Source organism: Tinamus guttatus, unplaced genomic scaffold, assembly GCF_059628265.1.
Source record: "Tinamus guttatus ecotype Peru unplaced genomic scaffold, ASM5962826v1 Tinamus_guttatus_pri_ptg000223l, whole genome shotgun sequence".
NCBI classification, from domain to species: Eukaryota; Metazoa; Chordata; class Aves; order Tinamiformes; family Tinamidae; genus Tinamus; species Tinamus guttatus.
In genome coordinates this window covers 802722-817570 of record NW_028288757.1, presented here as the reverse complement: position 1 = coordinate 817570, position 14849 = coordinate 802722, and the positions used below count along the sequence as shown (strand labels likewise).

Genomic DNA, 14849 nt, shown 5'->3' with positions numbered 1-14849 from the left:
GCTCGATGGATTATGAAGCTCCCCATGCAGCATAAGATACATGTAAGTGTAGGCTTGAATAAATTGCTGTTTGCTTCAGTCAAAAGAACAGGTTCTCTCTCTCTATTTTTTTCCCTAGAGCTCCGTTTAAGCTAAATATCAAAAGAGCAAAGAGCAAAATCAATAATGTCATGGCTAGCTGGGAAGGAAACCTCTAGGTAGTTTCTGGTACTGGTGGAAACTTTTTGGACAGATAATGCACTTGGCCTGCTGCAGCACGGCGGGTCGGAGGGAGCGCGGGCATCCAGCTTGCTGCAGGGAGAAGCAAATATTCCCAAAGATGGGTGTTTCCAATATTAAGAGTTGAGATGAAGGGAAAAAAGCTTCCATGTTCTGCAGTCGTGGGTCGTGGTCCACGGCCGTGGAGCCGGCGTCTCGGCTGGTGGGTCCGAGTGTCTGGTTTGTGCTAGCAAGAATAACAGATTCTTGCCTTAAAACTTTTTGGTAAATTTGAAATGAAGGTGGTGGGTGTTATGTGCAAGCAACAACAACAACAGCCAAGCAGGAAGGCCTGGCTGGTAATCCTAAAGCAAATACCGCATTTGGAAGGTTGAAATTCTGAAACTATTCTCCAGAAATAAGTACAGACAAAACCTCTTGGTTTTAAGTCCATTCCAGCCCCAGATTCTTTTATCTCTGAACAGAATAAAACAATTCCAGGAAGCACAAGTGCTAGAAATGTTACTACTCAGCAGTGGTGCCTGTGACTTTTATACGTTAATCCCGTTGGATTACTTTTTATGTGATGTATGAGCTTTGCTATGGAACCTGCGTGGGACCAACAGCTGCAGAAGTGGGCGACTGCGTTAAATTTATTTTCATAAACTGTCCCCTCCAGACCAGTCCTTGTCTCGGAAGCTCAGGGAGGTCGGAGGAGGCATCTCCTTCCGCTGCGTTGGCTAAACCCTTTTCTCCGGGGCCAAGAACTGTGTTTAGCCACTGAATTCTATTTTAACAACAACTCCTATGCTTTCCCAAGGGATGTTTCGTTCAGCTGATTGCCCTGCTGCATTAAGAATATTCCTGTTATCCATTCCACGTGTATTAACACAGACTTCAGGTAAGCACAAAGGTTCTTGCCGTCCTGCAGTGCTGCTCTAGCTCGTCACCTGCTCGGCTGCTCTCCCTTGGTGGCAGTGGGTCACAGTATTTCAGCCGTTGAAGTTGCACATATTAAAACACGGGGGTGGGAGCTGCCCTGCAGCAGAGGTGCCGCTGCAGGAGCACAGGGACGTTCGGTGCTCACAGGGTGTTGAGGGCCTCGTGCTGCGCGGGGCAGACACGGCCCTGCTGCAGCCTCACGGCCTCCAACAAGCTGCCTGCGGGAAAGGGAGCAGGAAATACTGCAAACTCCTCCAAGAGTTTGTAGCTCTAGTAGTAATTCTAGTTTTACAGGGAATAACAGGTGCTAAGATACCTCCTTATGAGCTTGGGAATGGAGGTTTTTAGGTTTCAACCTGTAAATTTTGATTACTATGGAGCAGAACAGGAGCCTTGCTATACCAAACTCCTTGCTGTGAATCTGCTACAAGATGCTTTTACTGCAGTATTTTATTGCTTTTTCTTACTTGGGGAATGACTTTACCCAGAGATTTGGTTAAAAATTAAAGCCTCTATTCTACCTTTTCCAGTCTTTCCCTTATCAAACTTGAAGCTCTATATGTCCACTTAAATAAAACTGACATATCCAGTTTCACTGAATGACATCAGTAATACCAAGAATCAGTCTTAAATCCAGGAATAGAAAAAGTCTTTATTTACTGAATTTTGCCCGCTTTACTTGGTTGGATTTTTCAGAAGGGGTTTTATTTGTTGGTCTTGTTTTGGCCGTTGTAGCAAGTCTTGCGGGCTCGACCGTATTCACGCACCCGCTCGCTGCCCAGCTCTTCTCGGTCGCGTTCCCCGAGCAAGTGAATGGAATAAATAGGAGTTGACAGAGCAGATCCCATCGGCAACGCTCCACAGGCCGCGGCCGCAGCGGGGCCGGCGCTTCAGGGAACTGCCATGAACCGCCGGGGACTTTATGGTTGCAATATGTGAAGTCAGTGGGGGGCGAAAAAAGAAATAACGCGGCGGTTTCGAGACCGTGTAACGTGTAACTGATGGGGGAATGCTTCATGCGGGAGCTGTGAAATGAGTGCAGGACTGTTTTGTGTCCGTGGCATCCAAGGGGGCTGCATCCGTTGTCGGCAGCTTTGGTGTCTGTAGCTGCACGTGTAGGGGTGTCCGTGCGCTCGCGGGAGCCGTGGGCCCAATTCACTGCAGGGCGCCCGCTGCGTTCCCCTGGGTGCTCTTAGTGTTCATGGGTGCAGATACTCCGTTGATTGGAGCCATTATTTTTGTCGCTGTTGCTTTCAGTCTTACAATAAAAGGGAAAAAAAAAAAAGCTCTTGTTTCTTTACAGCAGAGATGTGCTTTCCGTGGAATTTTCATGCTTTTGATTCTTGCAAAAGACAGTTGGATTTCTTTACCTGTTTTGGGATTCGGGGCCCGATTACAGACGGGATTGCTCTGCATCGTTTGAAACATTCCTGTTTGTGAGCGAGGGAGCTGGCAATAATCATATGAGTCACGGGGGAAAAATCACCTGCAGGTTGTTGCTGCTGTTGTCCCTGTAGTCCAAACTGCATCCCAGTGATGTGAGCACAGGGCTGTGTCCGCGGCACCGCGGGTCGGGAAGGAGGGACGTGCTGGAGCCGCGGCTCGAGGGGCTGCTCCGTTATTTAGGTGGCAGCGTCTCAGTCCTGTTCACGGTTAATGCTGCACATTGACAGCTTAGTTAGTGTCTTCCTGGAGATAAGAACGTTTATCCGAGCCAAGACGTGTGCGTCAGGTGGGGACGGTGCCCGCAGGCCAAGGCTGTGGGCAGCAGTGGGGATGTTTCCTCCTTATCCTGTGTTTGGGTTGTCACTCTTCCAGTAGCTTGGTCGACTTGAAAGAGTCCGTGATCCGCCTCCTGCAAAATGTTTTGTTCTTATTTTCCAAATACTTCCCAGGACTGAGCCAGGTCTCAAGCATTTGAGTAATAAGACCTGGAAAGCTGGCTCGACTAGACCAGGGTGAAAACTGGGCTAACGTAAAGCTGGCGGGCAGCGCGCCGGAGGTCGGGAGCGGAGCGCGGAGCGGCGAGCGGTGCTGGCTGGAGCCGCGCTGGCCCCGGGAGCAGGCCCGGCCTCCCGCTTCCCTCGCCAAGAGGAGCGACAACACGATGCAAAACCCCCACGCTCGAGTCCTGACAGCCTGCTCTGCACCAGCAACAGCTGATTTCTGGTTTGGGAGGTTTTCTCTTAGGAAAGAGCGTGTTCCTGCTTCCCTGTCGGCCCGAGTGCCCCTCGCACGCTCCTTTCCTCTCGGGAAGGTGGGGGCACGTTAATTGGCTCCGGTCGTGCTCCTTGGAACAAGGAGTGGGAGCAGGAGGAAGGATCTGTGAGGCTGTGGGAGGAACAGCTTGGTGCCGATGGGGCCAGCGGCTGTTTTGGAAGGAGGAGGTCGTGGGCGCGAGGTGGGAGGGAGCCCCGGGAGAGGGTCCTGCCGTCCCGGGGGCCTCGGGGCTAACGGGTGCGACACGGCGCAATGGTCCGTTCAGAAAGGCGGGAGATCCTCCTGTGGGAGGGATCCGTGTTGTGGAGAATCTGCAAACCCCCGGCGTTTTGGGGCCGTAAAATGGAGCAGGGACACGCGGGAGCCTGCGGCAGGAGAGCGGGACGCGCTCCATGACCGGGGTCATCGCCCGGGGGCGTCCGTCTGCGCCGGCCACAACGCTCAAAAACACATCACACTAGGAGGAAAGCATCGCACTGAAAACACCCAGGTTACTTGTTGCTGAGATTCCGCTTTTTGCTGCTTCCCCTCATCTCTGCAGTCAGCATATAATTAAACTCTAAATTAATGTCCTGCCTCTGGCAAGATATCGGGAATATTCATCATGATAAAAATCATTCAGACTGAAAATCAGCGTTTTGGAGAAGGGCAGCTTTTCAGGTGCTGCTTCACATAGTCACAAAAAGGAGATTTACAGCAGAAAGTAAATTAAAGTAATTGAGATTAGAGTAATGCAGAGCTCAGAGTTTAATTGTTGATTGACAACACTTGAATTTTCAAACAGCATCCAGCGGCGCGGGTGCAAATTTAATGCTAAGACCATCATTTACACTTGCTGCGGTGTTCTGTGCTTCAGGCATCAGGTAATAATTTTTTCTTGAGCCTTTAACAAGGAGCTGAAACTAGGCATTCTTCTTGTACAATTAAATCTGGTAACTTTATATTTTAAAGTGGGAGCCAGATTGTTTCCTTCAAATACTGTTTTTTTTAGTTTTGTGGGAGCCCCTGTGTGGCTCTGGGTGCTGCTATCCCGGGATCTGAGCGCTCTCTCCCTCTTTGCAGGAGGGCCCCGTGCCCGGCGCTCTCCTCGTGCTGCTCCTGTGATCTGGCAGCCCCGACGCTCGCTATGAGCAGAGACTTGGCTCGGGCTACTTGGCTGCAGCAGGAAATGCAGATTATGGTAAGTGGGAGCAAAGCTGCTTGGAGCTCCGTAGAATACAAAATTACAATTACAAATTAAACTATTCACATTGTTCAATTGCAGGCTCTGACTAAAAATTAGCAAATAACATAGTCACTGTTCTTTTATTTTGTCTTTCTCTTTGTATGAAAATATATGCTCAGCGTGTATCAATAGCTATTGATATTATAAAAGAGAGTTGAGGTTTGTGTTTTAACATCGAGAGCGCTACTTCCTTTTTGTGATATGCTAAAAACAGCATATCTTAAATGCTCCAAAATTTAAATGTAGCATTCTTTTGAATTAAAATTGGTTAATTTGATGTTCATGCTGACTCTACATCAATACTTCTTTTGGTCTTTTTTGTAGATTTTTCTTCCTCGTTGGATTTTTCCAATTATGTTGAATGTGTAATTACAACTATGGCAACAAAAGTAGAAATTAGTTCTGCTTTGGCATCTTTGACAGCAGTACCTGACTTGAAAGAAATCAGGAGTGAGGATAAATCGCAGCGGGTGTATATGAGTGTGCTCTCGGATGCGAGCAACAAGGCGAAGGAGCCTTCAGCATCACGGGCTCCTGAAGAGAACAACAAATTCACGAGTACTTTGAGATCTGCAACCATGCCGACACTCGCATCGAGACCAAGACTCTTCCCAAAGCCCTTTTCGAAAGAGAAATCTTCGGATACTTTTGCAAACGTGAAGCCACCTGTTACGGCTTTCAAACCAAGTAATCCTGTTAGAAAGGCCACTGAAGAAACATCCCCCGTTAAGGCATTAAGTGGCAATGTTCCTCCATTAGTAGAGCATAAAGTAATTGAAAGTGAAAACAAGGCCAGCAGCGAAGTAGTCCCCAATATGACTTTCTACACGGGTCCCAGTGCTAACACTGTTATCCTGTTTGAGACAGCTGGCACGGAGCAGTCCAAGGTCAGCCTGGCCCAAGGGAAAAGGGCTGCTGAGGACCACAGGGTCTTTGGTACCGTACAAGCAAAAGAGCTTCAGTTTAACGCGACGCTTGAGAAACCCCCTCAGCCGTCGGAGCTGAGCAGGAGGGCTGAGGGGTCTGTTCACAGGCAGGTATCGCTCTCTTCCCATCCTAGACCCGTCTCTTGGAACTCCCTCAAAACTCGTGACAAGAAGGATGCTTATGAAGATGCTACAGGAGAGAAATCCAGTGATGACGCAAACAACGGCAACAGTAAAAGTGGCTTTTCTGACGTGCAGCAAAGGCTAAAACCCAGACCGGTGTCTGCTGCTTTTCTAGAATTATTAAGAGAACAGAAACATCAGCCGGTGGAACCTGCGGAGGAAAAATCTCCTACAGAGAAATCCTGGGCCAGAAAACCCAGGCCTTTGTCCATGGACCTGACGGCTAAGTTTGAACATAAAGATCCTTCTCCCTGCAAAAAGACTTGCTCATCTCACGAGAGCAAGGAGAACGTATCTCTGACTCACTTTACTGATGTGAGCTGTCGTGGGCAGCCTGAGATGGGGCCAAAAAATGAAGACAAGGAATTTAATAAAGACAGTTCTCCTAAAGCAAACTTGAAGCGCAGTAGTCATGACATTGGTGTCCTGAACGATGGGAAGTACCTGTGGGAAACGCAGCATAAATGTAAAAGTGAACAAAGTGAGACCAAGCCAGAAGGGGTGGCTGCCTCGCGTGCTTCTGAAAGATGCTCTGACGCTAGCAGTGACAGCAGAACTAGTCAGGAGGCCAGAAGAGCGGATCTAAAGGAAACCTGTGTGCTTCTAACTCGGGACAGCCCTGCGGCTGCCTCGGACAAGGAGAACAGTATCAAAAGGGGCAGCGTTAAAAAACACATTAGTTTGTTTGCTTCAGAAAACCCGACTGCTCCAATGGATACAGAGCCTCTCCCATCCCCTGCTGAGAGGGAAAACGGGTATGTGAACATCCAGCAGAGAATCAAAGAACTCACAACAGAAGGCACAGAGGCTAAACCAGGGCATCTGCGCAGGTCGCCCCAGTCCCGGCCGCTTTCTGCAGACTTGACAAAGATGTAGGTTTCAGAAAAGTTTTACTTAATTCCCTTAAAGCTTCATCTTACTCACTAGAACTTGCTCATTCAGTAAGATACCTGTGTATTTTGGTTCCATTCTGTTTAATTATTCTTTAATCCATTTGAGAGTTAGAAAAATAAATCCTCTTTCCAATCTTATCTTTTACCTGCTCCACCCCCCCCAAAAAAAGATTAAATTTGATCTTAACAGCTGAAAAAAATGTGCTATCAGTAATGTGGCCCTTGCAGGTTATTGTAACTGTATAGCTATTCTAAAAGTTCCTTGTATTTTGCAATCGCCAGGTCTCTCAAGTCTGCATACTTGTGCATTTGTAGAAAGCGAAAAATTAGCTGAGAGCTCCCTTGTTTTACTGGGCTGTTTGGGATGTCCATCCTGTCGCCCTCGCAAAAGTCTCCTCAGGATACTGCAGCACTAGATTTGATTTGGCCCAGCAGGGGCAGAAGTGTTTGCCGTGTCTTTGACCGTGGTATAGAATATCGGCTGTTCGGCCGGACAGGGATCTTCTTGAAGCCCTGATATGAAATGGAAATATCTGTGACGTAACCTTCTTCCCGCAGTGCGGCACGGGGGCAGAGAAACGTAATTTCTTAGTACAACAAGGCTTGAAAATTCAACAATTGCTTTTGACGTTGAGTGAGCAAGTGCTGTGCTTGCCCTCGTGTGCAGGACTAATTAATATAATAAAGACAACCGGCCTGGGGGAGTCTCGAGGGTCAGAGTGGCACTTAATGCTGCTTGGGCCAGGCTTTGTAACCTGTCCCTGCGCCTGGCTTAACCCCGGGAGCCCTTCTGTTTTCTGGGGCTGCATTTCTTTGGGGCTCAGATCTCTTTGGGGTTTGGATCTCGCACTGGCAGGTACAGAAGAGTCTTGGTGACCTGTGGAAAGCCCTTGCGGTGCTGCAGGTCAGACCCTCGCAGCCTCTGCTTCTGGAGGCCCTTTCTGATGGTTTGGAGCAATGCTCTTAGAGCAGTGAGGCTTGGCAATTGTTAGATATATTGAATATCTCTCTATATAAAATATAATGTAATCTCTCAGGCTAAAGTTAGATAATCGATTATTTATAGCATTAGAATTTGCTTGTAACCGGCATAAGAGCTGGGGAGGATATTGCGGGGTGCAGCAAGCCCAGTCTGAGGCCACCGAGCTGGGCACCTCATGTTCCCGGCGGGAAGGGGCAGCGGGAAGCGCGCTCGGATGGGATAACAGAATATTTCATGTAATGAGCACAGCTGGCGTCTGCATAAAAGGGTCTCCTCTACAGAGAGGAGCAATAACCTTCAGCAAACCTTGTCCTTTGACTTTGTGATGGCAATAAAGAAAGCTGAGAGATGAGAGTATCTTTTTTTTTTTTCTTTATTACTTCACCACATTATGATTCTAAATTTATACATTATCCAAGTAAATTTAATAACATTTTTTCATGAAACAGCAATGCTTTGGTCTTGATGCAGTAATGGAGGGAATGATATATCCTCAGTCTGCTTTGGGAGAAAACATAATTGTAAACTAACTGGAGCTAAAAGAAGTAATGGGAATTTGTGTTCTAGGTTTTCAAGTCCAACATCAAGCAGCGAAGTCAAGCCAGAGAAGCTGGCGGATGTGAGAACTGATTCTACCAATGAAATGCACGAAAAAGTAAGAAAATGGCATCGGTCTGTAATCTCCAAATAGGTTTTTGTGTTGAGTGTATATAGTGCTATACTCTGTTCTATTTGTCTCTCTCAATCAGTGACTTTACATGCGTATTGAGAGTATTAAAAATGGCATAATCCTAATAGGTTTACTTGGATAATTCTATCTTTAGGACACACCGATTAAAGTATTGTCGCTGCACTGAGTGTTTAGAAAGTTGCTGGTAAAGGCATGCTGCAGTCTAGACAAAAACGCTGCTAGGGATGAAGTTCTAGTGTAAGTTCTGATGCTTCTTAGGGTTGTTAAAACTACATGAAGTTCCCATTTAACATCTTCAGTTAATGCAGCTGCTACTTCAGAATCTGTCGCTATTAAAACCTACCAGTGCTCTGCCTAGAAGAACACAGACTTCATATGCTTATTCCTTTTATCAAAAGTAAAAACCAAGGTATGAGGTACTCTGTTATAACAGAGGTTTAAAGTGGATAAACAGAGATTTACATCTGCTGTTTAAAATGTTTGTGTGCTTAGAGAATAAGGGTGTTTAACCCGTGCGTGTTGTGTTGCACAGAGCAGGCAGTACATTGTTTATCTAAAAGATATATTACTACTCTAACTATTGGATTTCTTCCTTCCAGAGTAAGGAGCCCAAGCTTCCCCATGGCACAGATTTGAGTGAAGCTTGCACTGTTGGGAATGCCTGGAAAGCCCGGCAGATTTTAAAATTAACCAATAAAGCTGATCAGGCAGAGGGAAAAGGAAACTTCCTTGGAGATGGTCAGCAGTTTCCTCTGCAAAGCGAGAACTCCGTCTCATTCACAAGCAGCTTTGAAAAAAAGTTAAAACCAGCCCCGGTTATGGAAAAGACCTATGTGAAAACCGTCCGAGCCACCATGTTTGACCATAACGTTGAGCGACACAACGTTGAGCGACACAACGTTGAGCGACACAACGTTGAGCGACACAACGTTGAGCGACACAACGTTGAGCGACACAGCGTTGAGCGACACAGCGTTGAGCGACACAACGTTGAGCGACACAGCGTTGCTGCTGCTCATTCTGGAATTGATCCTGCGCTGAGGGTGAATAACGAGCTGGACAGGAAGCCTGAGCTGGTGGCTCCGGGGCAGAACAAGGGCTCGCAGGTGGGAGAGGCAGCGGAGGAGACAACTAGCACAAAGCAGTATCACAAACAGTCTCATTCGTCAAAACATATAGCAGATGTAGAAAAAAGTGCAAGCCCGGCTTGTACAAATGAAGGCAAGAAAACGGCTCAGACAATTCTATTGGAAAAACCTGCTGTTGAGAAAAGTGAAAAACACAACCCTGCAAATGTGGAAGACTCTGTAACTCACCAAAGAGTAGAGCCGAGATATGAAATCTTTCAGACATTTGGTGAGAGAGTTCTCAGCGAAGCCATTACGATGGCTCCTGAGAAAAAGGCCGTGACACTCAGAACGAGAAAATCATCTGTGAAAGAGAAGAAAAATGATGGGGATGTTTTACACCCTGAACAGCCAGCCAGGCTAAATAATAAAACCAACTACGTGAAAGAAGCTAGTATTACTTCAGACACTAAGGACACAAAAGCATTTCCAAGCAGGTTTACTTTTAAAGAACCTAATGACTTTTCCCTCAGTGGATGTGCTTTACCTGCACAGAAAAAGGACCCTGGAAAACATGAAACTGCTCCAATATTAATAGCAGAGAAAATACATTATTCTACAGACAAAAGTAAAAGCTTGGGAATAAATGAGCAAGCAAATAAACTACATTCTGAAGTTAAAAATGAGGAGAGTGAAGTCCCTTCCGCAGAGAGGCCTAATGTGATGAAATATCCTTTTGAGAAAAGGAGCGTAAGATCAGGCAGAGCAGATGGCCATGAATTCAGAACCAACTTTGGTCATGAAGTTATTTTAACCAGTGTAAATAAACATGGGGCCCAGTCCTCATCAGCGCTTTCAAGCGGACAAGTATGTAAATCTCCCAGTAGCCACCATCCTGATATGGAAGTACAATCCACTAGCAAAGAAAAACCCAGAGCCTTTGATTTAAGGAAGTGTCTGGACTCAAAGAGCGTGGAGCAGAGCTTTAGCTTGGATAGGAAAGCACATGAAAGTAGAGAGAAATTCAGAGTGACAGAACCGGAGGAAAAGATCAGGAGAACCAAAAGTAGCATCGCAGACTTGAAAATTTCAGACAGATGGAGAAGGAAGACCTTGCCTCAGGATTCAATCAGGACAGAAGATGTTGGCTTGCTCACTCCTGAGAGTATCAAGAGGCTGAACAGGACAGAGTTCTTGCAATTGGAAGAAGGTTCAGTTAAAAAGAGAAGCAAGAAGAGCAAAGAAGGCACCGAAGGAGATGAGCCAAACCAAACTGCTGATGACTACTTGAAAAATCAGAGTTCTGCTTTTGAACCAAAGGCGACTTATTTTGCAGTTACTTATCAGGTTCCTGGTGACAAGAAAGAGAAAAGCTTTGGTACTCCTAGTGCAAGTGAAACGTGTAAAATTTCTCCCTCCAGTGAGGTAGTAACAACGAATTTGGATCCTATTTTTTCCAAAAAGTCCAAACCTGTGTTACAACCACCAAATAAAAATATAACACATGCAAATTGTAGAGAAGACTCACGAGATGTATATGTTAATAAGGATTGGGTCAAAGAGGAAGAAAAGAATGAAGCTAACTCTTCCAAAAGCATTGCAGTCACTAATTTTCAGGTAGCTGGGAAGGATAACCAAAAGTATCATGAAAGAAGTCAAGATTGTTCTAAAGACAAAACTATAGATGTTGATGCTTTCCTGTTAAAACAGGACCTGGAAAATACACCTCAAACTGATCTCAGAAGTAGTGGCAGAAAGGTCTCTCCTTACTATGAACCCAGATCCTCCCAACTTTTTGCACAGTTGCATAAAAGTAGCGAGCTGGTAAGCCAGAAGAGTAGTGAAAGCCATTTTGATATAGCTGCAGGGAAGGCTGAGCATGGCTATAGATCACGAATTCTTGATATTGATGCACTTATGGCAGAATATAAAGAAGAATCAGTGATTCAGGACAAACCCTCTGAAGATCACAGTTTATTTAATAAGGAGTTTCCAAAGAACAAAAGAAGTGTGTCAGATTGGACTTCTTCCTATAGTTGGAAAGAGAGGAAGGGATCAGATCACTGTTTTGCTAAAAACAAACAAGGTGACAGTGTAGAAGACTACAACAGGCCAGAGAAATTAATCCTGAATGAAAAGAACAGTGAGAAACTGGAATCCTTTGGCTCCGAATTTGATAAGCAGAAGTCCAAAGACAGAAAGTTCAGCCCTCCCTACTGGGGCAGTCCTAGCAGCTTGTTCTCAGATAAGTTGGTAAATCCACCTGTGGAGTTCACCAGAAAAAAAACATTCATCATCGATGAAGATCAAGAAACAAACTTAATTTCCAGGCAACAAAGTTCAACGTTTGCAAATGACAAGTTACAGCCTGCAAGTGTAGTTGGCACAGGCCAAAAGTTGGAAATTAATTTGGCTTCTAAGTTGTCTGTAAAGGCTGATGTTGGCCAGTTGCAGAAGAAGTTGGTCACAAAAGAACAATTCTTGGAGGTGGCTTCAGAGAGCGACTGGAGCAAAGATGTAACAAGGAGCTATATAAGTAAGAGCAGAGACGATGCCAGCAAGACTTCACGTGACAGCGACTCTTCCAATGTGAAGAGTAAAACGGATTGGAAAAGCTACACGTCCACCTGGGGAAGTGCCCCGCCGGATTTGAGACGATCCTACTCGGAAAAGAGCCGCCAAGGAAAAGACAACGTGCCGCTCATGAAAGAAGCAAGGGGAAGGAAGGACCTGTACCGATTCAGACAGAGCTTCCCACCAGAAAGTGTGGAAAATGGGTGGAAAAAAAAGATGTCATCTCAGTCGGAATCTTTCTTCCATGAAGACAAAAAGGTAACACAAAATTACAGAATTTAACTGCTTCCTGTAACCAAAATTGAAAGTGAAGAAAAGCTTTATTACATTTTTGTCTCTTTTCTTTTGGTGTTAGACCTGAGTTTGCTGCCAGTAAGCCCACGTAGAGAGCTGTATCCATCAGATGCAGGGGACAATATTTTGCTTTCTTTTTAACAGAGTTTATTTCCTTTTGGGCTGGGTTTGTTTGAGGAATCTTTATTATAATAGATGACTAGACTTCTTAAGTGCTTAAATGTGTGTGGACATTCCATAGAGCACCAAAAAAGTTTTAAAGATGCTTACATATTACTATTGCTCTGAGTGCTAATACGGTAAATTCTTAGGTTTACAGCTCTATAATTGTTCGAAAATAACTAGTTTGTGTTTACTTTGCAAGTAGCAAACAGTGATGATCTGGGTAATATTTCTCTTTTTTTGAGAAAGCGATGTGGGTGAAATGCAGGTGGTTCTGCTGATGCAGTGACGCCAGGACATGACACAGCCATGGGGTATTGGTGGGCACGATGCTTTTCTGTATTGCAGTTTCAACTCTACGCTTCTTCTCTGTTCATTGAAAAGGGTGTACTTAAATATGTATGTATGTGTATCTATGTTTATATAATGTATATGCAACTTTTTTAAACAGGCTTCTGGAAAAGTGTGGACCAAGCAGACTTCAGAAAAAGCAGATGGAACAGACTTCACACTGGTCTCTCTCCAGAGAAGAAGCCAGAGTTTCTATAAGGACAGAAGGACGGATAGCTGGACGGTAGGTTATCCCGGAGGAGCTTCGCGGGGAGGTGACGGAGATGCCGCTTGGTCTATTCAGTTCAGTTGTCACAGAAAATGTGTGGCTTCCTCGCAGAAGGAGCAAATCGACTTCCTGGGAAATCTAGCTAGCTGTGAACACTCTTTTCATGGATTGCACTATGCTGGTTTATGCCAAATCTTCCAACATATATGAACAAGCTGCATGGTTAATTCCTTTTCTCTCTGAACAAAGAGTTTTTGTCTCGAACCCTTACCACATGAGATCAAGTCATTCTGCTTTTTGCTCGTTTCTCAGCTTATATAATGAAAATTGGTTAAAGCATTTTTTTTTTCCCTAGGAAATTGTGCAGACAAATGGAACCATGTCATAGTATGAAAAATGATGTATGACAAATGATGTGTGTGTTTTCTGCAGGCAACACACAAGCTGCTACTGATGTGAAAGATCACACCAGACTTGGTAGTGTGGCTTGTTTTTGGAATATTTTAGTTTTGGGGTAAATTCTCGCTAAAACTTGGGGTTGTTTCCCTCCTAAGCCACAGGAGGACTTCCTGGCTTAGCCCACAGATTTATTTTGTATTAGGAAGCAGTTAACATCCTACATCCTGGTGTTTTGAAATCTAAAGCAAAGATCCGGGTCTTCCCAAATCTAAAGTGTATCTTAAAAGGTATTTTCTGTGGAAAATACAGGATTTGTAACATGTATGAGCAACACAGGTCTCATCTGCAGAGAAGCTCTGCTACTGCCAACGAGACCCTGCCTGGGAGGAGCCGTCCTGGCCGCTGCACCCACGCTGGCTTTTTTTTACGGCTGTTGTGTTTAGAAACCATTCGCATATGAAATATGCTGTATTTATGTAAAATATTACTGTAGATGCTGAAAAGCTCTGTCCTGCCCATGTTTTTCCCAAGGTTCCCGCTCGCGGCGCGGGCTGGCAGCCCCATCGCGCGGCGGCCGCGCGCACTGCCGCGAGCAGCCCGCCCTGCCGCAGGGGCAGCGCGCGGCGCCAGCGCCGCCGTCCCGGGGTTCCTGCATCCCGCTGAGCGGGAGCCTGCGTTACTGAAGGATGCATTTTGCATCCCGGATTATTTCGCTAGGTCACTTCTCTAAGTGGAGCCCGCGGGGTTTGCTGGCAGATGTGCTTCATGAAGCAGAAGTTGCTGGGCTTCTTGTGCGTCGCTGAGCCTGGTTATTCCCAAATTGTCATGTAGATTCATAAAACGGAGGCATTTCTTCTGGCCCAAAGGTTAATACCGTTGAGCTCATTAGAAGAAAGTACAAAGCCTTTTGCCAGGCAGTCATTTATCTTATCGGGACATTTCAGTACCTCCCTCGGGAGGAGGAGATAGGTTATCCTTGTGTGCAAATGGGGTGAATCCTGGAGGTCAGGACTTATCTACAGGAGAATCAAATGTCACTTTTTTTTTTCCCTTTGCATTTGAATGGAATCTGTACTTAAAATATCTCTCAGTTTAGGAGCAGGAGGCAACGGAACTGCCACTGTTTTGTCTGAACAGTTTCTAGTCTGCTGGTTTAGTCACAAAGCAGTTTGCTTGTTCTTGGAGCAAGGGGACTAAAATATGCTACAGTGCATGTCACTAGTGACTACAGCTTTTTCAGGATAGCTCTGTCTTTCTAAAGAGACTAGTGCTTAAAGAAAGCGACAAATAAGATGTAATCGCTATTGTAGAGCGAGAGCGTGACACATCTGCCTTAATTGTTCAGTGTTCTTTGATCTTTGAGGAAAAAAATTAGTATACATTTGTTGTAGTAATTGCATTACAGTTTCACATCTGCCCATGACACAAACAGCTAGTACTCGAGGGAAACCTTCTATGACAGTTAACGAGCTTGATGCTTATGGATGCACACAGCTGTAGCAAGAACGATGTGCCATACACTGTTTTACTTCTG

At 45.5% G+C, this 14849-nt stretch overlaps 1 protein-coding gene across 1 annotated transcript in view; it reads left to right on the top strand.

Annotated features, from left to right (window-relative positions):
• The first annotated feature begins 4669 nt into the window (after window positions 1–4669).
• KIAA1671 (KIAA1671 ortholog) overlaps window positions 4670–14849 on the top strand; it is a 42411-nt gene continuing 32231 nt past the window's right edge. The window contains exons 1-5 of the mRNA XM_088525052.1: window positions 4670–6566; window positions 8137–8224; window positions 8860–9144; window positions 9256–12159; window positions 12809–12931. Of these exons, the coding sequence (XP_088381178.1) occupies window positions 4963–6566; window positions 8137–8224; window positions 8860–9144; window positions 9256–12159; window positions 12809–12931 (5004 nt within the window). The 5' untranslated portion in view covers window positions 4670–4962. The remainder of the gene's footprint in view (window positions 6567–8136; window positions 8225–8859; window positions 9145–9255; window positions 12160–12808; window positions 12932–14849) is intronic.